Here is a 23901-nt window from a genome sequence, read left to right on the forward strand (position 1 = left end):
TTGGGGAGCGAGGGGAGGGCTTCTACTCCTGGCTGTTTACGGTGCCCAAACCCAACCAGGCTGGCCTGCGCACCATCCTAGACCTTTCCCAGTTCAATCTTTCCCTACCCCAAGAGAAATTCAAGATGATCACGCCCGGCCAGATTCGCTCCTCGTTGCAGGCGGGCGATTGGCTCAGCGTGGTGGATCTTCAGGATGCGTACATGCATATCCTCATTTGGAACCCACACAGGTGATACCTCCGTTTCTCTTTGGGAGAGGAGCACTTCCAGTTTTGGGTGCTTCCTTTTGGCCTCAGTTCGGCGCCGCATGTCTTCACGAAGATGATGTCGGTGATCGCGGCCCATCTTCGTCTCCAGGGTATCCATGTGCATCCCTATTTGGACGACTGGCTCCTACGCAGCCCTTGCCCGTTGGCAGCAGTGGGCAACCTCCAGTCTCTCCTTCAGCTCCTGTTCCATCTTCGGCTGTCGGTGAACTGGCGATAATCCTCCATGACGGTCTCACAGGACCTTACTTTCCTGGGTTTTCGTTGGAACACGATAGACTGCCGAGTGTATCTGACTGGGGACAGAATGGCAGATCTGTTGGCCACGTGTCAGATATTTACGCAGTCGGAGAGCATGTTGGCATGGTGGTTCCAGAGGCTTCTGGGCCTCATGGCCTCGTGTGTACTGGCTCTTCCTCTTGCTCGTCTCAAAACAAGACGGACCAAGATGGCTCTTCAGAGTTCTTGGAGTCAGGCTGTGGATCCGGATCCCAAACGGATAATGATTCTGGATTCCATGAGAGTGGACCTGGACTGGTGGTCTCCTCTTAGCAACCTGTCAGTGGGCTTGGGGTTTGAGGACCCAGCCCCCATGGTGACAATCACGACAGACTCCTCCCTTTTCGGGTGGGATGCAACGTTAGATCTTCTTCAGGTCTCGGACCTCTGGTCACCTCAGGACAAGCTCCTGCACATAAATCAATTGGAGCTTCTGGCGATTTTTTTGGCGCTCAAGGCATTCAGAACAGACAATGCAGTGTCAATGTACTACATAAACAAGCAAGGGGGAACAAAGTCTCCCCCTCTCGTGGATCTGTCCATCCAGATATGGGAGTGGGCTGTGCTTCATGGGGTATGGCTGCTTGCAGTGCACATCCCGGGCCGGGTGAATGTCACCGCGGATGCCCTCAGCCGGCGGACAGTGATCAGCTACGAGTGGGAGTTGAAGGCAGAGATCCTTTCATGGATTTTCTCGCATTGGGGCGCACCGGAGGTGGACCTCTTCGCCACGGCGGTAAACAAGAAGCTTCCTCAGTACGCCTCCAGGGGGGGGCTGGAAGCCTCCTCTCTGGGGGACGCACTCGAGATCCCATGGCACAACATGAGAGCTTACGCCTTCCCGCCTCTTCCTCTGGTTCATCGAGCAATTTGGAAGTTGAAGAGTTCTGTCAACAGGTTCTCTTCTACTGATAGCTCCGTGGTGGCCGGCCAGGTTTTGGTTCTCAGAACTTCAACACCTGTCGGTGTGTTTACGCCGATCAGGTTACCAGTAACTCCCGATCTTCTTCACCAAGGGGAACAGCTTATGTGGCACCCCTCCCCACAATCGCTCAACTTGGCGGCATGGTGCCCGAGTTCACGGCTCTAGAGCCTTTGGGTTTGTCTGCGGATAACATGCGCATTATCCAGGCAGCCAGGAAACCCTCGACCAGATCCTAATACAAGAGTAAATGGCTCAGGTTCTGTCATTGGTGTTTGGAGAAAGAATTGGACCCGAGGGTGGCGACGATTGACACGGTGCTGTCCCTTGTCTCCTCCCTAGCAGAGTCAGGGGTTCATGTCTTGTCCTGCAGGACTTATCTCTCGGTGATTTCCGCCTACCTCTCTACAGACTGGTGTTCTTATTCGTTAACTAACCCGGTGGTGAAGAGACATTTTGCTGGTTTGAGACGCCTCTACCCTCCGGTTCATAGTCTGCACCCACCTTGGGACCTAAATGTAGTCCTGACGGCGCTGTGCCATAAACCTTGTGAGCCAATGGCTACGGTTGACCTCAAGTACGTGTCCTGGAAAGTGTCCTTTCTGGTCGCCGTTACGTCAGCGAGGAGAGTGAGTGAGCTCCAGGCATTGTCGGTGGAGCATCCTTTCTTGGTCTTTCACAAGGATAAGGCAGTCCTTCGGACGAACCCAGCTTTCCTACCAAAGGTAGTGACCGAATTCCATCTGAATCAGACGATTTCCCTTCCAGTCTTTTTTCCGAACCCTGCCTCGGAGGCGGAAAGGGTTCTACACAGCCTGGATGTCCGAAGAGCTCTTAAGTTCTACCTGGACAGGACTGCCGAGCTTCAGAGCTCTTCCCAACTGTTTGTGACCTTCGGTAAACCCCAGGGCAGGCCGGCGTCTAAGGCATCCATTTCCAGATGGATTGCTGCCTGTATCACGGAATCTTTCACCGTCCAAAAGCTAAGGGTATCCATGCACATCAGGTGTAAAGGCAAGGCAGCTGCGGTTGCTTTTCAGAAGTATGTTCCCTGGGAGTCCATCGCTAGAGCGGCTACTTGGGCCTCCCCATCTGCTTTCTGTAAGCATTACTGCCTCAATATGAGCTCTAGGGCTGACGCTCAGTTCGGCCAGGCTGTGCTGAAGAACCTGTTTCAGTAAGAGGTATTTCCATCCACCCATAGTTCCTGTAAGGAGTGCTTGGGAATCTCCCATAAGCATGGAGGAAAGGGGACGGGACGTAGGAGTATTACCAGGTTACTCACCGTAGTGACCACCTTACTCCTAGTCCATAGTCCCCTTTCCTCCATACGCCCGCATGCCGTCCCCTCTAATAAGGTTCCTCTGTTATTGCTAATGGGTCTTGGATCCTGCGATAGAAAAGGACTGATGGGCGATGCGTGGGGCGGAGCCAAGGTGGCCGGGGTTATGGCCCCACGCAGGAAAGAGAGGAGGGACACATTTTTGAAAAATATTTGGATGCTTTTTACAAAAGTGCTCCGGTCCCGTCCCACAGTACAGAGAGACGTCCCATACGTTTGGAGGAAAGGGGACTATGGACTAGGAGTAAGGTGGTCACTACGGTGAGTAACCTCGTAAATTTAGTTGATTAGTGTGAGGGTGTGAGTTAGGGTTTCACACGACGGTGGACAATCTTCTAGTTTGACATCCTAACAGACCCCTTTTGAGATTTATGTTGAGGCAGGACAACCCCTCTTAGCATTAGGACTAGTCAGGCCTTTCCCCAACGCCAAAGCAACAATTTTCTGTTGAATAAAAGTTTTTAGCAATAAGAATGCCACATGTGTGTCGACCTCTCATTCATGGACCCTTACAATGTGCAGAGACATTTGTTGTAGAATGAAGCTGCTGCTTCGTTTATTTTTGGGTAATTTTTCTTTTTTACTGTATTTTCATCAGATACGTGTAAGAGATGACAAAATGCCTCTGGCCCACATTGCTATCGCTGTTGAAGCAGTTGGCTGGTCACATCCGGATACTTTTCCACTTATGGTAGCAAATACTCTGATTGGAAACTGGGATCGTTCCTTTGGAGGAGGTGTGGTGAGTAGTGAGCATGTTTTTTTAAGTTCTTTAATTTGTTCCTCTCACAATGCTCGTTTACGAGAAGTTACATTTAGCAAATGAAGAATATATAAGGCCGTAATGTTGCTTGCACCTGAACGCACAGTTATCAGCAAATAATTACACATTTACCTGTTATCATCGTACGATGGCCCCAAACATCAAAGGGGCAGTGTGCTTCCCACTATTCTTTGATTGCAGGCTTATGTCAGAGGACAGCCTATACTGTTATGGGAGGCTGGGATGAGAGCCCTAGTCAATCACAGTTTGCTGACCTGTCTCCTTGCTTTTATCATCTGATTCGTATATTGTGAGAATAGTATCCTAAATTGTATTGAGCAATCTTTCCCACCCATTTATTTAAGCTATTTCTGCAACTGATTGTAATGCACAGTAATCTCATTTAAAAGGAAGGCACAGTGAGTTAAATGTAAATGTCACCAACATTTGAAAGAAAAAAAGATAAATATGAGTACTTTAAAACGACAAATATATTGCAGTGGAGTGCCTTGAAATTGCTGCATTGAGATTGGCTTTCTGTGAGATGTCTTTGATTAAAATTGCATTGATCCATCTGAAATACCTGTGCAAGAGAATGTGATATACGCTTAGGAAAACAAAGAGCTGTCCATATTCTTGTTTGACGCTCTTCTCCATGATATTTCATAACCTCATTTCTTTGTACAGCTATCTGTAGCAGATCATTAGGTTATATACTTCCTAAACAGGATGTACATTCTTAATGAAATCCTTTATATAAGTGCAGTTTTCTACAGTTGACGTCCTCCAGTTTTCCTAATGAAACTTCTTCCACCTATTCCTAGCCTGTAGTAAAACTATGGTGTTGGGACAGTTTCTTTCTAAAGTCCACCCAAAGGGAAATTATAAACCTATACCCTGGACAATACAGAAACTCCAACTCTTAGTATAAGGCTGTACCACCTAGTATGTTGGTAGCAATGACCGAACAGTCATGCTCATCTTTGAACGGAGAGAGGGCTGTAGGAAGTGTTGGGTAAGATTTTCATAAATGTGAATAATCTTTCTGATCTGTGTCAACCCATAATATTTTGCTTGGACTTGGTGATTATTTTCTGTGTCCCTTGGTGAGTGGGAATCTTTTTTCCCCCCTCACCTAGCCATTTACATCTTTTTGTGGGTAACCTTTTTATGTCCCTCCATAGTGTGTGATTGGAGTTCTAGTTTCCTATAACTTTGGGGCTTAAGCTGGCTTGCCCCTTTGGGTTTCCCTTTTTAATTTCTCATATTATTTCTTGGGTGAACTACTGTTCCCCAGAAGTCAAGTGGGATTCCCATCCCTTTTACATGTATTACAGTGAACAAGCACACCCCCACCTTATGTGGAGTGTGGGGGAGATGCACTGTATCCCCTTTTTTACTTGCCTTGTAACATATTTGTTACAATTGCAAGTTTACTTGAATGGCTGGTGGCAGTGGTTTTACTTTAACAACTTTTTGGTCATTTTACTCGCAGGCTGTCCGATCAACCGCGGTAATGCACAGGAGGGTTCCTTCGATTTTGCCATTTTTAAGTATCCTTGTTCTTTCTTAGGCCTTCTTCTGCAGGCCTAGGCGGGAAAGATCTTGGTTGTAGTTTTGTCTTCAGCTGGAGTCCTTTGTATTCCCTGCCGAGGTTCCAGAGTGTCTGTGAAGGCAGGAAGCGAGGCGAGGAGTCCAAACTCTGCAGCACTTTCTATCAACTTGCCTGAAAGAAACCAGTTCCTACCGGGGAGCGGGCAGTCCTGATTGGACAGCCAGAAAGCCCATTTCTGTAAACTGCAGGGGGAGTTTGCAGAAGGTGTGCTTTAGTTCCTGATAAATACTCTAATTCTGGAAGCTGCGGAGATGTTGATCACTGGAGCTGAATCCAAAGAGGAAGTTGAGGAAAATACGGCTGTAACGATTTCAAGCAACTAATGATCATGCTGTGTAACCAGACCCTGATGTAACCCTTCATTCCATCCATCCGAACTGAGGGTCCCGAAAACATCGGCTCCTACCCAGAGGTTGGTGAGACCCACTAGTCTAAGGAAGACCTGCAAAAACGAGCCATCCCTCAACGTGCTGTGACCTTCCTGTGCTGCAAAACGCCAATACCAGGGGACCTTGAGCCTGAGTGCATTGCAATGTCTTCTGAAGTCCGAATCTTGCTGAAACTTGGATGGACTTGTGCTCGACTTCCAGAGACACAATTCGAATCCCTCACCAGAGAGCAGGACCGAGAGAACGAACAAAATCCGGCGATACTCATTCTTCATCAGGTACCTGTAAAAGGGGGCACCAAATCTAGAGCCATGGGAAGCCTACAGTTATCCTATGTTGGACGCCTTTTCTGGTTGCTGCTGCAAGTTTCCATCCAGTGTCAGTTTCTTTCGTTACCAGACCAAGATTCCAGGGACCAGGTCCTGTCCTGCTGCAGTGTGAAGCCATCCACCCGGGAACTAGGACTTCTGGGGACTCCTGCACTGCAATGGGACGGTCACCGCCTGCAACCGGCTATCTTTCCAACAAGTGGCACTTAGGTGATCAGCTCCTCGCAACACGACTACTACCAATAGCAACACCGTGGTTTCTGGCTGTCGAAATGGAATTTCCTTGATTCTGGGGTCCCGCACTCTGTTGAGGGGGCTTAGGCTCGGTCAGTCCTGCTTCCTGGGAGTCCGGAGGATCTTCCTGGAGCTCTTAGCCAACTTAAAAGCAACCCACACAATCTGGTGTCCCTCTCCCAGGCGATTCAGTTTCCAGCAGCAACTCTGGAAATGCAACCAGCTCTGAGAGAATGTCCAGCTGGCTTACTTTGGAGTTGATTGGTCTCACCAACTGAAGGGGAGAAGTTGTCCTTGCAGGGGCTTCTCTGTCGATACGAATTTGGAGTTTCAGCACAGCAGCAGGGCTTCAGCAGCCAAACCAACGGTCCAGGAGTTACAGCAAGCGGCTTCTTCAAGTTCGTCTTCGGTTCCTTCGTCCAGTGGTTGACTCTGCCTTCCAAGCCAAAAGCCTTGCCTTTTATTCAGTTCTCTCCTGTTCATTCGAGCCCAGCTGTCAATCACCCAGCATGGTGGCTGTCCTTGCTGGACAGCCAGCCGTCCAATCATCACAGAGTGCATTTGGGGTTCCTAGGAGACTAAGCACAGGGAGTTTCGGTCACCCCCCTCACTTCCTGCCCACCCCAGACACCCTGGAGCCAGAGGCGGGCTTCACCCGTGAATCCTGCAAAAGGCAAAGCAAACAAAGGGACCCAACCTAGTTTGGCGCACAGAGTAAATCTCAAGAAGCACCTTTCCACAAAGAAATGGAGAAAAAAGACCAGGGCCATTTTGACAAAAATGATACCCTTGGGTGCTTTACTGCAGCTGCGAAACGCAGCTCATGGTGTATGGACACCACAGTAGTTAACAGAAAACCACTGCCACCAGCCATTCATCGAGGAAAAGGTAACCTAAAAATGTTACATGAGAAGCTAGACAAAGGGGATACTAAGTAACCCCTCTAGTACCCTATGGTAAAATAGTATTTTCTGGGTCTAGAAAGTTACAAATGTAGTAAAGTCAATTTCACTTTACTGCTCTGGGAAACAGTCGTTTATCACAGAGAAGGGATTTTAACCTTTGGGAAATCTGAAAGACTTCCCTGTGTCACTGCACTGAAGGTGCTTTGTAACACAATGTAAAAGATGATGCCTATGGAGTTTTTCAGACTCCACAATCAAAAGAAACACTATTCAAAAATCACATTAAAATACATGAGAGAGTGGGAAAAAGGGTCTCACTCTTTGCAGGTTAAAAAAATCAAGTCCTCAAAATCCAGAAAGGTTGCTGGGGGTCTCTGAGGTGGAGGGAATTAGCACATTTCTGAGAATTCTCCCTAACACCATCAAATAATAATAATGCAGTCCTAGTGGAGTCTCGTCAAAATAAAAGGGCCTGTACTAAAAAAAAAAACGATTGCCAATCCTTACTGCTAAATATACATAATGTGGGATAGTGTTCATGAAAAAGAAAAGTGTTCACAAAATGATATGTGACTATGTTCAGGCTGTTGGCCTTCCTTCGCCACGTTTTCAGCACGGTACAAGGTGGTTTATTTGAGCAAAGCCCACACTCTGCTGGCTTCTTTGGCACGATGATACAGTTCCATTACCAGCATCAGGGCCTACTGTACCAAAGTCTCTTTCCTCCCTAAAAGTCTCTTGATTCAGAGGGCCTGATGTTCAAAAACACAAAACAAAGTTATTTTCCCCCTTATAAGTTTTCAATTCGGGTGATTCACCCTGGATCACCCTCAGCCGGGCTCAGATCCCTTTTATATCATGGTTGTTATTGTGGATCCCCCTCTTCTGGGCTCAGATTCCCCTTTTTACAATGTTCAGAGAATATTCTTTCTCGGGTGACTCAGGGTTCACCCCGGATTCCCCTCAGCCGGGCTCAGATCCTTCCTCTTATACAATTAGTCTCCCTCAGCCGGGCTCGGACCAATTTCGATTCCCATTAAAGTATCAAAGACTTTCAAATGTGCATGGGGTTTAGCTTGACCCGCTGCTGGACCACTTTGATCTCATAATTCCCTTCTCAAAGATGCCAACTAGTTGGATACCTAACAGACCTTCGAACGAGCACCGACGTGGTGCCGGGCCACTCTGACTACAGTATCTTTCTTCGTCTCAAGTTCAGTCACTCTGGTTTTCAATTATATTTGCGTCACTCGTCACATACATTTCCTGCACTACTCTATTTAGATTTCTTCATTCAATGTTGCTGCTTGCAACTTGGGTTCTAACACAGGCTGGTCTGGTATCAGTCTCTCCGGCTGTGCTGTCTTTACGGGCGCTGCTTTGATGTAGAGCCAAGGACAGTACCACAGTGGCAAACGCTCCTCCCCACCTCGGTTATCGACACAGGAGAGCCCCGGGTACCTCCGGCAAACAATGCAGGTTTGTTCAGCTTTAGTCCCCAGTCTTAGGTTTCTTATTTTCCATGGTTCACGAAAGTAACGGTTTGAAAAGGTCATGAGCACTTACCTCCTTGCAACCCCCTTTTGTCTCGCCTTCTTTCTCCTCATATTAAACTGCAATCTTGGAATTGCTGCTTCCTCGTGTGCTTTGCCTTGCTCAGAGTGTGCTTTCGTGCTGCGCCTTTTATCTGTTTGGGGAAGTGCGATGGAAGTTAGGTGTGTGTAATTTTGAGTGATTGCCTGAATTTGCCTGACCATTGCATTGGGACATTTTGGGTATACAGCGCTGGTGTTAGTCTGTTTTCGCTCACGGTGTACTGTCTGTGAAAAAGTGTTTGCGTTGGGAAGGGGTTGGGGGCGGTGAGTTCCGAGTTATCCTACCTGGTTGGATGGGGAAAAGGTGTTACAGGGAAGGGGAAAAGGTGTTACAGGGAAGGGGATACCTTGTCTCACCAGCCGGTGTCTCACTCCCACTTTCCGAAGACCCCTCACCCAGGTGATCCTGATCCTCCCGCACGGTCCACCCCCAGGAACTGGATCCAAAAGCGATGGCTGTGTGCTGGCCACCTAGATAACAGATCCCCAGGTACTAGCGGGCGAGACACCTTGGTTTCTCACATTTGCAACACTTGCTATATTTTCTTCACAGAGGCCTTCTATTTTAGCATTCCTTCTCTACTCTAGGGCATGAATGTTCCCAGGGGCTGAAGGGGACACTGGTGGTCCACTGGCTAACAGTAGGCAGGTGGTATCAGGTAACATTATCCCAACCAAAAATATTGCTGTATATATGGTCGTCGGGAACGGACATAAGCGATATTTTTAGTGGGGATAATATTCAGGTTTTTTGGGAGCGGGGTAGCAGGGGTGTCCCCCGCTCCTTTTAAAATAATACAGGGGTTGCCGGGGTGTTCCCCGTAGGTTCCATGCCTCAATATCGCTGGAAAAATATGGCGATATTTTTGCGGGGATATCAACACATGGAACCAGGCAGGTCAAGATGAGGCACAAATGGGAAGAAAGTCAGAGTATTTCTCAGCTGACAGAGGATTCTTCGGTGCTTCTCGCGGCTCTGTGGATTTGGTGCCCTTTTCAATGTACCAGATGAAGAACGGTTGTCGTCTGATCGATTTGTCTTGCTATCTCAGTCCAGTACTCTGGTGAGGGGATTTCATGGAGTGGAATCTAGCTTTTGGAGGTCCAACAGGAGTCAACCGAAGTTTAAGCGAGATTCGTTCACGAGAAGACGTTGCACAGCACGCAGCCTCGAAGTCCCTGGGTATTGGCGGTTTGCAGCCCCGGAAGGTCACAGATCGTCATGGGATGGCTCAAAATGCAGCTATTCGTAAGACTGACTAGTCCTACCAGTCTTCGGGACTCCTCTGTTGCATGGAAGAAGTGGTCAGCGCAGGCAGCAGTTACACAGGAGGCATCTCTAGTCGCTGGAATCAGCTACAGCCGTCTGCTCTTCTTCCTCATTGGATTCAGCTGTAGTGGTCCAGATCCCAGGCTGTTTATCCAGGAACACAGCCAATCAGCACACATACTGTGTTCAAACTTGGGGGGGGTGGAGGGGGCTGTCCTTTCAGGACATCCAGCCTCCCAGTTAGGATTGGTTCCAGGCAGGCATTTCAGAAGGCAAAGGACTGAGAAGTTTCAGACTCCTCCCTTGTTTCTCGTGTATCACTCTGGAGCCTCAGTGTGATACACGAAGGGTTCCCGCTGAAGACAAAAGTCAAACCAGGACCACCCTCTCCCAGGACAGCAGAAAAATGACCAAGAAAGGACAAGCACACAATGAAAAATGGTGAAAAAAGAATACATTCACCATTCTAGATGAATGGTGGCCCTTGTGTGTATTACTGCGGCTGGGTTGACAGCCTGCGAATACAAATCACGGTAGAACACGTCCACTGCCACCAGCCATAAAGGTATGCTTGTCACTGTAGGAGAAATGTTACAGGAGCAGTAAGAAAGGGGATAGAGTAGATCCCTTCAGCACTCAGCATAAGGTGGAGTGTGCTGATCTCACTATATAAAATGTAGGGTGGATAAAAATATCTCTCTACCCTTAAGAACATCTGTTCCGCAAGGTAAATAAAGGACAGTTACAGAAATGTTACATAACCAGCGAGAAAGGGGATACTATGTAACCTCTCAGCACTCCACATAAGGTGGGGATGTGCTGATCTCATAATGGGGATTGTAGAAAGGGTAAAAAGTATCCTTCTGGCCTTCGGAACATTAGATCACACAAAGAACCCAAGAGAAAATAAAAAGAGAAGCCCAGGGGGCTCCCCAGCAACACTGCACATAAAGTGCTAAGTGCTGTGTGCTGCAATAGTAAGATTAGATGCCCAAAACGTTATAGGAAAGTGTGATTCCAAAAATAAAGTATGGGAAATCACAAAAATTGCTTCAGTGGAAAGAGTTGAAGAAAGAGGGTGTGGGGAAAAGGTTTTCACTCACTCAGGAACATAGGAAAATAATTCACAAGTCCAGCAAAAAGTGCTGGGGTTCTCACAGGTCAGGGAGATTTAGCGTAAATATGTAAGACATCTAATCTAGCAACCACCTTGTGAAAAGAAAGATGTAATTCGACATCTTGTAGAATTGACCTCTGCCCTAGTCATGTAGCATGCAAAACGTGCTTCTTGATGGGCTTACTGCTTCCAGGCGCTATATTTAACAGCAGTGGTATCCCCACTTGCATTGTCCAAGATGGTGGTAAAAATATGCCAGCATGGCCCTGTTTTCTGCTCCTACCTTCTCTATCTCACTCCCACACAGCTGACAGACCAGCCTCTTACCTTGGGTGGCAAAGCAAGCCTCTGCAAAGGTTTGTGGGTAGTAAGGGTTTCTGGGTAGGCGAAGGATGCAGCAGAGGCTCCCCTGATTGTCTGTGTGCCAGTAGGTTGATGTGACTGCAGCCAGTGAGAGTTTAAGGGGGGTAGTGCAATCTTCTGCCAACAACATTGACTAATACTGATTGAAAACAAACATTCTAGGTCCATTAGAATGGTACTCGATCCGCAGTAAAAGTACTAGCCAATGTTAGTGGATAAGTAGAGTTTGCGAGGCCTGCTTTGATAGAGTATATTTTCAGTTTTATACTGTGTGTGCATTCCATTGTGCTCATATGCATGTGTGTTTAAACCGTACCTTACTACCACCTTGCTCAACTCCTTAGAGTAAAGCTTTGACTGCTCTGCCACCCTACCCCAAAGAGTTTGGTTACTTAATGGGAACCCTGCCAACCACGAGCAGGTTGCTCTGCCCCAGATGATTCTTCCTAACTAGTATTTGTCCATCTAGTACATGATCCACTGGTTGGTTTTTATAAATGCAGCTTTCTTGTGAAGTGTATAATTATAACCCTATTATTATTAGGCTATTTATTGAGTGAGTTCCTAGCTTCGGGAAGCAATTGCCCGTTTTACAATCATAGGGGAAAGGGCACAATGAGGGAAGCAGAGAAAAAATGAGCGGGGAACTAATTGAGGAGGGCGAGGGTGAACATGTGAATCTATGCCAGACCCATGCTGGAGAACAATAGTTACAGTTAAGTAACATGTTCCTTACACAAACATTTTCCAGACTAATGCAGAATACCAAGGTAAAACATTTCTTTTGACTGGTATTTTTCCTTCATTCTTAGAACCTATCCAGTAAACTTGCCCAGATTACATGCCACGGAAATCTGTGCCACAGTTTCCAGTCCTTCAACACTTGTTACACAGATACAGGACTTTGGGGACTGTACATGGTGTGCGAACCAAACACTGTCGAGGACATGATGCACTTTGTTCAGAAAGAATGGTAAGAAAGTAATCCAACTGTATTCAAAACCAAATTGTTTTTCTATGTATTTATTGACGTTTTGCTAATGTAGCCACCATTTATTTTGCTTACCTATTTCAGCTGTTTGAATTTCCTGGGCAAAATGTTTTTTCTAGTGGCGAGTTGTTGGGGGATTTTGCCAAAGCCCCATCTCTGATAAGACTTTAGAAAGCCCACAGTGGATAAAAAGAGGGGCACCACTGTTTGGTTGCAATGGCTGAGCACCCAGGCTTACTCTAGGAGGGATGAGGGCTGTAGTGAGGCACACAGTAGTCCGAGCATTCACTTAGTTCAAGGAAACACTTACACACTAGAAGTTATATAAAAATAAGCATTTTTTTATTTACACTAAAGCTGGTAATATTTAAGTAAGGTAAGTACTATCACACAGTAGCATTACACACAGTATATGTGCAATATTAAAAAGGATAAGAATACTTTAGAAAAATTTTAAAGTAATACAAAAGTGGTAGAAACTTCTGAAGTATACAAATAGCAGACCAACTTGTTCAAATTTAGTTAACCCCTGGCAGGCCTATTCCTGGTATGCTTTATACCGATGACCTGGTGATGTCAAATTATACCTATTGTGGAGCGAGAGCCATGTTTGACACACTAGTAAAATATACGGCCGACAACGACCTGTGTTTTAATATGGGGAAAGCTAAAGTCATGGTATTGTCAACTAAAAAGTTGACGTGCCCGAGTTTCACTTCCAGTTTGGGGACTTTAGATTATGTGACAACATACCCATATTTGGCACTAGAAATTAGTGGCAACAGAACTTACACACACACATAAAAGATGCTAAGATGGTTGAGGCACGTCGTATGACTCACTTGATTGTAATATATGCAAAACAAACCGCCGGTTTCTCTCTGGAAGGGATAATTACTCTCTACAGCCTGTGTTTCTACCCCATCATACTCTATGGCTTAGATGCCTTGCCCATGGGGTATTTACATTGAATGAATTAAATTGACGGTTATTTTGGAAGCGGATCCTGAGGTTATGCCCCTCGACTACAGTCGAATATCTTAGATTACAGTTGGGGTTGGTTTCCCTTAAGGGCCAGATGCTGATTAGACAGGGACTATTGCACTTGAAAGTGAATTCCCAGCCGAAATGCTAGTTACTGGCACTGTTGCGGTCTGGCCTTGGATTAAGTCACAGCTACCGGGAAGAGAAGTTCAATCGATTCATTGCCAAGGTATACAAGGGTATTGGTTTGTTCCCCGATTTTAAAAGAGGTACCAGGTTTGTAGTTTTATGACCCATTTTTAAACATAAATTGAAGCAATGGGGCTGGACAAAGAATGATGCCCATCTGTCCACACTACGTACCTATACTTAAGTTTCAGGTGTGGTGCATCGGTATCTCCAACCTCAAAGATATTTGCTGCAGTGCCCTAACCCTGCAGTGCAGATTTTCATTTTGAGGCTACGGATAAACCAACTACCTCTCTTGATCTTTCGTGGTGCCCAATTTAAGATACCTGTCCATGACAGGTTGTGCTGTTTATGTAAGCTACATGGCACCTTGGAGACAGCGAAGAACCTCTTCACTGAATGTGTATTATTGGGCAACGCATATATGACGACTTTGGACTGTTTGGTACACAATTATGACTACTTAAAGCAGGATGCTTTTTGGAATTACTGCATCAATACGGTGACCGAGAGTGTGCATATAGCCTTGTTTCGGTTATGGTGTATGTTAGGCAGAAACCTGTGCAGTTCCCTTACGGACCACTGCAAAAGATTTAAGACTACAGGTGTTAGCAGTAAACCCACTTGGTAGTAGTCTGTACCACCCAGATTTACCTGGTAGCTGTGGCTGAGCAGTCAGACTTCCCTCAAGAAGAGTTAGGCAGGATGCAAAGTATACTCAATAGGCACTCAGATACAATAATACAAGCAAACACTGGCCAGAGCTTTGGTATCAAAGTATATATTTATTTATTTATGAACACACAGTTGAAACACTCCAGCACTCTTATTGTAAAATATTCTAAACACAGTTACTATTATGATATATACACCCCTTTTTCCCTTATTAGAAAATCACAGTAAAACACCACTTATTTTCATACAGAGGTGAGCGCTTAACTAGATTGCACTCTACTAAGGTTGTGAAAAAGGGAGAGAAAAAGACAGAATATGCAGGATTACACCACTCTACGATTCAGGAACACTATTAGCAAGGCAGAGAGCAAAAAGTCACTGGTGAGCCAAAGTCCAAAGGCTGGGCCCACTCTTAAAGAGAGCAGAGCATAAATGCGCCCAAGATCACACAGTTACACTAGGCTTAGAAAGTCTTGCAGAGGGTTCAGAAAAGAGTTTAGAGAGGCTTAGAAAAGTTTAGCCAGGGTGTCCCAGGCTAACCCAGGTTCGAAAGCCGGGGGCTAAATCTACCCCGTACAGTCGGCTGCAAGGGAAGCCAGGCGGGACACGGTACCTTAAGTGGGAAGGATTCTCCAGCGGTGGCAGTTGTTCCTGGTAGTGGTTGCAAGTTGCGGCGTCGTCCAGAGGAAGAGAAGATCTCGACGTGGAGGAAAGATGCAGGTCGTTGCCCTACCAGGGCAGAAACCAGCCGCGGAGTTTTCCGGTAAAAGGTGGTACCTTTATCTCGTGGTTGTGGTAAAACGTGGTATCCCGGTTGCCGGGGTGCTTAGCACGGGCAAGGCGGCCACGAGATACGTCGGGAAAGCGAAAAGACGGTGAAACTGGTTATCCCCACCACTCAGAGGCTCAAAGGAAGAAGACTCTCCGGCAGGAGATCTCCTCTGTCGTTGGGAAAAGTGGTGAGACGGTCCAGCAGGGCTCCACCGGTCGTGGTGTCGTGACAGGTCGGCTCAGCTTCTCCCTCGTCGGATTCTTAGGTCCTGTGGCGACTTCTGAAGTTCCAGTTCCCAAAGCCCTGCTTTTATGCAGCAAACTCCCATTCACTCAGCCTAGCTGTCACTCAAACATGCTAAGTGGTGAGCCGGCCGGCTCACCACTTGGGCCAATCAGGACGGAGTATGACTTGAGTTGCCTAGGCAACTCAGTCCAGGGTGCCTAAATTCCCCTCCACCCCTCCTAAGTACCCCAGACATAGTGGCACCACTTTGGAGGGCTTCTGTGGAGAAGCCCGCCAAAAAGTGGAACAAAGGGCTCGACTTGGGTTGGAGTCACAGAAGAGAACACAAACGCCATTTTAGAATCAAGTTTTGGCAAAAAATACCAACCGGAGAATTAATATTAATTAAATAAACCGGCGGTATGTTCGAGGCTACCTTAAATAATTAAATAAAGATAGTAGCCTAAAACAATGGGAAATCCCATAGGAAAATATTTGCGGTTGAATATAAAAAGTAGTATCCACTGCCACCAGCCAAAACTCAATCAGGGGGGACGGAGACGTGCCCCCTCGACTAACAGACCCTGGGGCAATAGAATTGCCCCAGCCAGTACGTCCACAATATGATGGTTTGTACTGGTTCTGTTCAGAATTTAAGACTAGTAAAGTCAATGGTGACTTTACATGCCCTGGGAGACAGTAGTCAGTCCCAGGGTATGGAGTCTATACTGGGGGGTCACTATGACACCCCTGTGTTACTGCACGGAGGGTGCTGTGTAACACACATCACAAAAACACATGAAACCCTATGGAGTAAAAGACCCCATAGCCCATTAAACACATCTAGATTCAAAGAAACACACTCAAATCATGTCCAAGAGTGAGGGTAAAAGAGTCTCATTCTTGGCAGGTGAAAAAAATAAACCCCAAAAATCCAGCAAAGCTGCTGGGGGACTCACTAGGTTAGGAAATTCAGCATAAACCGAGAATTTTCCCTAACAGTGCACTATTAAAGAATGTGTCTAATATTAATTGATAGAGGAAGGGGGCAATTGTTGATATCGTATATATTGTTTTTTTCTAAAGGTATCTCTTGTTTTTATTGCTTCAATTTTATATTGTATGAAATGTATATTGAATGTATGAATTTTGTATTTTAGATGGTTTTTAGATAATCTTCTTGAGAGATACTAAATTTGTTATCTGAATTGGATAGGAGTGTATAAACAAAAATGTATTGTGATATTGATTGTATAGCATGTATATTGAGTTTTTATTGTAAGTGCATTTGAATTCTTTTAGGTTTGTAAACTTTCTTCTGGAACTGCAAAGAACATGTATAGTCCTCACACAAAAATGCCTTCGCCACACATTATACTCCAAGTTGTCAATTTATTGGTTCCGAATTTGACATTATTTAATTGACTTTTGCCCTATAAGATGACACGTGTTATGACACTGCATGTGCCCTTTTCGAATCAGGGCTGATAGAGTACTAGAATCCGTTGTAACACAAAGCACATATCTTAGTGAGTCAGTTTAAAACATGGAAATTCATTCAAATAATTATGTAATCCAACAAAAATGCCAGACAAAAAAGGAGGGGTGAAGGGAGAAGGAGTGGCCAAGGAAGGTTTTGGAGATAAGGAGAGAAAAAACAAGCAGAATGATCAGTTTACATATATCGTTTGTAAAGCGATTTTCCAAAACAGCAAACCATTAGGGCAATCCAGTACTGATTTGGCATTAGACATATCTCATTACCATATTGTTTGACAATAATTTTTGTTCTTATTCATACTATTCAGTAGTGTGTTGTACGGTTTAGTTTATTGTATGATAATGCGCTCCAAACTCAGGGGTAGCCGGGCGCAGCAGTTACAAGAATACTTAGGCTTAGGTTACATACATACAGAGGATATATTAACATATATATACAATACAATTATACAAGTATACAAAAGATACAAAAAGTGAATCCCTCTCATTGGTCAGGTATCAGATAATCAGATAATCAGATAATCAGGTGTCAGAATCAAGGTAGTTGTACGCCATGATAGGATCGAGTTCCGTAGGTTAGTTATCGTTAATCCAAAGCCGGTGTTCTATAGTATCCACTCATCGGTTAATTCACAGTTGATGGCTCATTGCTAGTATTTTTATGGCATTAAAAACTGTTGCAGGGCATGAGACCTTTGGGTATTATATTTTTTGTCCTTGCAGATTAGCTTGCATGGTCACTTCAGTAGGCTTGTTAGTCATATGGAATAAATCCCTTCTGTAAAAGGAAAGGATTTCTATTTAGGTCCTTAGAGCAGTCTGAATGTGTTGGACACGGTCATCTCATCCCCCAGTTTCATATTTATTAATGTTTTATATAGGCAAAAAGGTTCTGTCTACATGAGCTTGAATTAATTAGATGCTAATTGGTACACAAATCCTTCATATATAGTGCTGGTACAGTACCAGTTACAGGTTGTGTGCACCCCATTCAAAAATACTTTCTCCATGTTAGTTCCCGAGTAGAGCCGTTTACAAATTTTATGCCGTCTCGTACCGTGTTTTAATTGGATTCTTATCATTGCTGTTTCCCCTTGGCTGCAGACATTGTAAATATTACCAATGGCTCCTAATGGGCATTTCATCCCAATTGCCAGTATTCTGTGGGAAAATCTACTTGCTAAGGGCTTACCTCAAAAGGATGTGTTCAGTCTCTCTGCGTCGGCTTCCAAAATCACAAGGTCCGCGGTGTGTTTTGTTTGTAGCTATAGTAACCTGGACTTCCTGCAAGGTAAGCCCCATCCACTGGGCTTAAACATGAGGTGCGCGACAGCGCTCTGAATATGCTGTTAATTGCTTCCACTTTGCCTGATTAGGCTTGTGTGCTTCTACGAAGTGTGTGTTAATTTGGGAACACTGAAATCGTTCCGCTTTCACAGCCACGTTGTTTATTTTGTGCTGCCTTTTGTCTGTGCAACCGCCATTCCATGATGGCTGATTCCAGTGCCTGCACCGGAGTGCTGGGGATGGTCTGCTGGGGGGACTGTGATTGGCTTGGGGCTTGTATTTCTGGCCCAATGGGAAGGCCGGCAGGCTTGGCTGGCCCTCCTTACAAGGCCCACTCCTAAGGCCCTGTCTACCCCTGTCCACCACGGTACGCCGCTGTGCCGCCTCCGAGTGTGTCTGTGTACCCCCGCTGCCCCCCGAGTGTGTCTGTGTGCCCTTGCTTCCCAGAGTGTGTGTGGGTGCCCCTTCTGCCCCGAGTATTTCCGTGTGCCCCCGCTGTCCCTTCTGCCCCGAGTGTTCCCGTGTGCCCCCTCTGCAATGGATTTGCCGTCTGGTTATTGATTGTAGCTGCCTGCCTCCTTCATCCTTTTTGCCCTTTCCCTTGTTCACCTCTTCTTTCTTTCATCTTAGCACTTACTCTCAACACAGTGCCTTGACTTCTGATAATAGCTTGTCTGTCCCCCCCCCCCTCCTTGTTTTCTCCTCCCGCTCCCTCCCCAGCACTATCTTGGTAAGGCTCTGACCCTTTTAAGATGGTCAATTGTTTGTTCCTCTCCTCTTCACCTCTCCCCCCCCCCCCCCCACCTCCTCACCTTCCCCTCCTCTTGTCACTCTTTTACTGCAACAATTGCTGTTAGGCATAGTAATGTTACTGCTTGTATTGTTTCTCTTTTTTTTTCCATTCCCTTTCCTCTCCCTTATTGTTCCATGCACTTGTACTATCTGTTATGATTTGATTGTTATTTTTCACATTCTGATCTGTTTCAAGGATCTTTAAGAATGTTACTGTATTTCCCCATGCTCCCTCCCTCCTTGAAGCGCTTTGAAGCACATTGATTGTTGATTTGTATAGCGCCTATGCACAATCAGTCAATCAAAACAAATATAGTCCTATTGCTATGTTCATGGCCCCGCACAGCTCCCTTGCCATGAGCGCCATCTTTTGGGTCAACATTGCATTTGTATTCGAATATAGTATGCAATGACGCCCAAACACCCCCACTGTCTGTGGTATTGCTGAAATGGAGACTGCAGTCTGATGTTCCTTCCGAGCGTATTTCGAAATGATATAATTACCCATCCGTGTGTGTTTGCACAATTTGAGAAAATATGTAAAAATAAAGTACATTCTTTGAGAAAATATATTTTTGTGAAATGTACCCCCCATGTTAGGAATTCAAATTACATTTCCATTATAAAGTGTGCATTGATCCTTTCTAATTTTGATCGATTTCATGATACTATATGAAAGAAAAAGCAGAAACACGACTAATTTGTCTATTTCGTTCAATTAACTTTGGACTTAATAAAGACAATGAAATGATACTTTCTCTAACATTGTTTAACCCAGAGTAGATTTTGGACAAATGTATATTTAGCGATAATCAAAATATGTGGAGCCACACCTGGCAATACCTCCAGCCATTAATGGGTATATTGGAGGCATTTAAATAATATATATGAAACTGATCAGCCGGCAGGAGAAAATGAAATTCTATTCCTTATCATTATTGTCTAATTGCTAATAGAGTATGTAGATTTAGGATATGTGGAGCTGTGGTTCTCACCACATTGACAATATCCCCAGTAAAATTGGCGAGTCCTTTGGAGATCCCCAACAATACACACGAAATGGATCAGCCGGTATGACCATGTAAAATTCTTCTTGTCATTACCTTTTATACTCTTTCGATAGTGAGGAAAGAGTTAGTGTTAGACATATTATGGCCATCAGTGCAGACGCAGAGAGCAGCGCTTTTTCTTTCATTTAGTATCATGAAATCGATCAAAATTAGGAAGAATCAATGCACACTTTATAATGGAAATGTAATTGGAATTCCTAACACGGAGGGGGGGTACATTTGACAAAAATATAATTTCTCTAAGAATGTACTTTATTTTTACATATTTTCTCAAATTGTGCAAACACACACAAATGGGTAATTATATCATTTCGAAATACGCTAGGAAGGAACATTAGACTGCAGTCTCCATTTCAGCAATACCACGGAGAGTGGGGGAGTAAAATTTCTAAACGGCTCTACTCGGGAACTAATATGGAGAAAGCATTTTTGAATGGGCAGCACACAACCTGTAACTGGTACTGTACCAGCACTATATATGACGGATCGTGTACCAATGAGCGTCTAATTAATTCGAGCTCATGTAGACGGAACCTTTTTGCCTATATAACATTAATAAATCTGAAACTGGGGGTGAAATGACCGTGTCCACCGCATTCAGACTGCACTAAGGACCTAAGTAGAAATCCTTTCCTTTTACAGAAGGGATTTATCCCATATGACTAACAAGCCTACTGAAGTGACCACGCAAGCTAATCTGCAATAGGTAAGGACAAAAAATAGAATACCCAAAGGTCTCATGCCCTGCCACAGTTTTTAATTTCCTAAAAATACTGGCAATGAGCCATTAACTGTGAATTAACCAATGAGTGGATACTATAGAACACCGTACAACACACTACTGAATGGTATGCATAAGAACAAAGAGATTATTGTCAAACACTATGGTAATTAGATATATCTAACGCCAAATCAATACTGGATTGCCCTAAGAGTTTGCCGTTTTGGAAAATCTTTTTACAAACGATATATGTAAACTGATCATTCTGCTAGTTTTTTCTCTCCTTATATCCACACCCTTCCTTGCCCACTCCTTCTCCCTTCACCCCTCCTTTTTTATCTGGCATTTCTGTGGATTACATAATTATTTGAATGAATTGCCATGTTTTAAACTGACTCACTGTGATATGTGCTTTTTGTTAAAATGGGTTCTAGTACTATATCAGCCCTGATTTGAAAAGGACACATGCAGTGCCGAAACACGTGTCATTTTATAGGGCAAAAGTCAATTAAATAATGTCAAATTCTGAACCAATAAATTGACAACTTGGAGTATCATGTGTGGCGCAGGCATTTTTGTGTGAGGACTATACATGTTCTTGGCTTTTACATAAGAGGTTGGGGCTTGACCTCTTTTTTTCTGTCCTACCTGCAACACCTTAGCAATCCTAACTAATCAGGGTGCAGAGCCCAGTTAAGGTGGCACTACAAACAGCCCCACCTCTAGTGCAGTACCTTCTTCTGGAACTGAATACAAATAAATATAAGCATTTATTTTATTTATCTTAAAGTAAGGTAAGAACTATCACTCAGTAGCATTAAACACATGATGTATGCACTATTAAAAAGTATAAGAATACTTTAGAACACTTTTAAAGTAATACAAAAGTGGTAGGAAATTCTGAAGTATACAAACATCAGGCCATCTTGTACAACTTTAGTTAACCCCTGCTTAACCAATTTAAGAAGTCCAACCCTATTCTAAGTGAGTCTCACAGAGTCAAATGGGGGACCGGGGTGCGGGGGGACGGGCACTGGGGAACAGAGACCAGGGGATGAGGAAGGAAATTCAGGTAAATAGTTGACAAGGCAGAGTCTCTGAAGATTTATTCTAGTTTGCAGGTAAGTAGCAGTTCAGTTTCTTTAGGAAAGAGCGCAAAGGGTTGGCCACCCCAATATAGCTCAATGTAGGCCGGGAGGGGGTTGCAAGTAACAGCTGAACTGCAACCCTGCGAAGCACAGGAACAACAAAGCAGGCCCCTGGTAAGTAGTAGGGGCTGAACAGTACCTTACCAGTGACAAAGCTTGTGCAGCAGGTTGGTCCCCAAAGAGAGGTGACAGCAGACCCCAGTTCAAGCTCCTTGGACTTGGTGACTATGAAAAGAATTTGCAATGGATCCGATGGTTGTTTTTGGGTAGTTGGACGCCCAGCAGTGGATTTTCACTGCACTGGCTCGTTGGCACCTTTTTCAAGGCTTGGGTAAAGGACGATTGTCATGTGGTAGACTTTGATCAGGTCCTCGTTTCAGCCGAGGGGACTTTAAGGAGCAGAATGCAGTTTCTGGAGTTCTAGGAGGTTGCCTGCAAAGGTTTGGGCGAAACTGTGCTTCGACAGAGGTTGCACTGTTAGGGAGAATTCTAATTTCTGTGCCAATTCCCTTCAACCTTGGAGACCCCCAGCTCTTTTGCTGCACTTTAGGACTTTTTAATTTTAACCCTGGAGTGAGTGAGCCCATTTTCTCACTCTCCTGTGTGTATTGACCCGATTTAGATTTGGTGTTTCCTTTTGTTTTTGGAGTCTGACAAACTCCATACACATCTACTTTTTGTATGGTGACACACAGCACCATCAGTGCAGTGTCACTGTGAAATCCTTTAGATTTCTCATAAGGTTTAAATACCTTTTCTTGTGTGAACTGCCGTTCCCAAGAATGGTAAAGTGAAATTGACTTTACTTACCTTTACTCTTTGTAGGTCCAGCACACACCATTTTATGTGGAGTGCTGGGGGTTACTTAGTAGCCCCATATTCTACCTACTCATGTAATATTTGTTTTGTTACCCTCACGATTTTAAATGGTTGGTGGCAGTGGTTTAATTTTCCTACCATTGTGCTTTTCTACCGCAGGTTGAATTCTTAGCTGCAGTATAGCACCCATGGGTGCCCATTTTGTCAAAATGGCCCGGTCTTCTTTTTTTGCCATTTTCTGTTTGTGATGTCTTTCTTGGAGTTCACTCTGCGCGGCAAACCAGGTTTGAGCCCTTTGTTCGTTTTGCCTTTGGTGGTCTACAGTACTGAAACCCGCCTCTGGCTCCAGTGTCTGGAAGGGCAGGAAGCGAGGGAGGTTCCCGAAACGTCCCTGTCATTTGTCTTTAGGAATGCCTGAATGCACTCAGTCCCGATTGGCTGGCTGGCTGTTCTTGCAGGACAGCCACCCTGCTGTTTGAGTGACAGCAAGGCTGTGCATGAATGGCAGAAACCTGCGTAAAAGGCGAGGGTTTTGGGATTTAAGAAAGAGTCGACCACTGGGATGAACAACCCAGCGAAGAAATCGTGAACGAAGCCTGTTGCATCCTCCTGGACCTTTGAATTGCCTGGTGAAGCCCTGCTGCTGTGCTGAAACTCCTTTTTCGAAGGGATTGGTTCCTCCGACGTATTCCACATCTATGACAGGTAATCACCATAGCTGTGCTGCTTCTGAAAAAATGTTCGCCGTCCTGCGTCAATGACGTCGATATGCTGTCGTCAAAGGCCTCTGTCGAGCCGACGTCACCGGATGTTATATGTAGGACGCATGACACCCGTAGCCTCAGTTCCGTTTTTTCCGCAAACGTGTTCGCTTCGGAGATCTCGGCGCGCCTCGGTTCTTCTGAGCTCTAACCTGTTTGTTTGTGAAGATATTGCAATGTCTTCGTCTTCTTATACCCCGCAGCCGGGTTTTAAGAAGTGTCAGGACTGCGGTTCCAAGATGTCGCTGACGGACCTGCACGACGTCTGCCGCTGGTGCCTTGGTGAGGACCACGCCACGGATGATTGTGACAATTGCCAGTCGTTAACATCGAAGGCCTTGCAGGAGCGGAAGAAGAAGCTTTCTGTCGGTACGGTGTCCAAGCCCGAAAGTCAAAATCTGCTGGGCTTTCGACCGACGACTCGAGAGGTGACTCTGCGCGTCATCGCCGTAAGTCCAGGGGGTCTCGGTCCTGGAGTGGGTCCCGCCATTCCTCTGCCTCTTTGAGGCACTCGCGGAAGCGCCCTCACTGGTCGCCTGCCCCGTCTTCGTCCGAGGACTCTGCCCGTCGGCGGGT

General features: G+C 45.4%; 1 protein-coding gene across 1 annotated transcript in view; it reads left to right on the forward strand.

The window, feature by feature from the left end:
• PMPCB (peptidase, mitochondrial processing subunit beta) overlaps positions 1–23901 on the forward strand; it is a 408171-nt gene that overhangs the window by 234365 nt on the left and 149905 nt on the right. The window contains exons 8-9 of the mRNA XM_069628068.1: positions 3410–3553; positions 12204–12364. Of these exons, the coding sequence (XP_069484169.1) occupies positions 3410–3553; positions 12204–12364 (305 nt within the window). The remainder of the gene's footprint in view (positions 1–3409; positions 3554–12203; positions 12365–23901) is intronic.

This window comes from Ambystoma mexicanum, chromosome 12 (assembly GCF_040938575.1).
Source record: "Ambystoma mexicanum isolate Mex_15411 chromosome 12, UKY_AmexF1_1, whole genome shotgun sequence".
Classification (NCBI taxonomy): Eukaryota; Metazoa; Chordata; class Amphibia; order Caudata; family Ambystomatidae; genus Ambystoma; species Ambystoma mexicanum.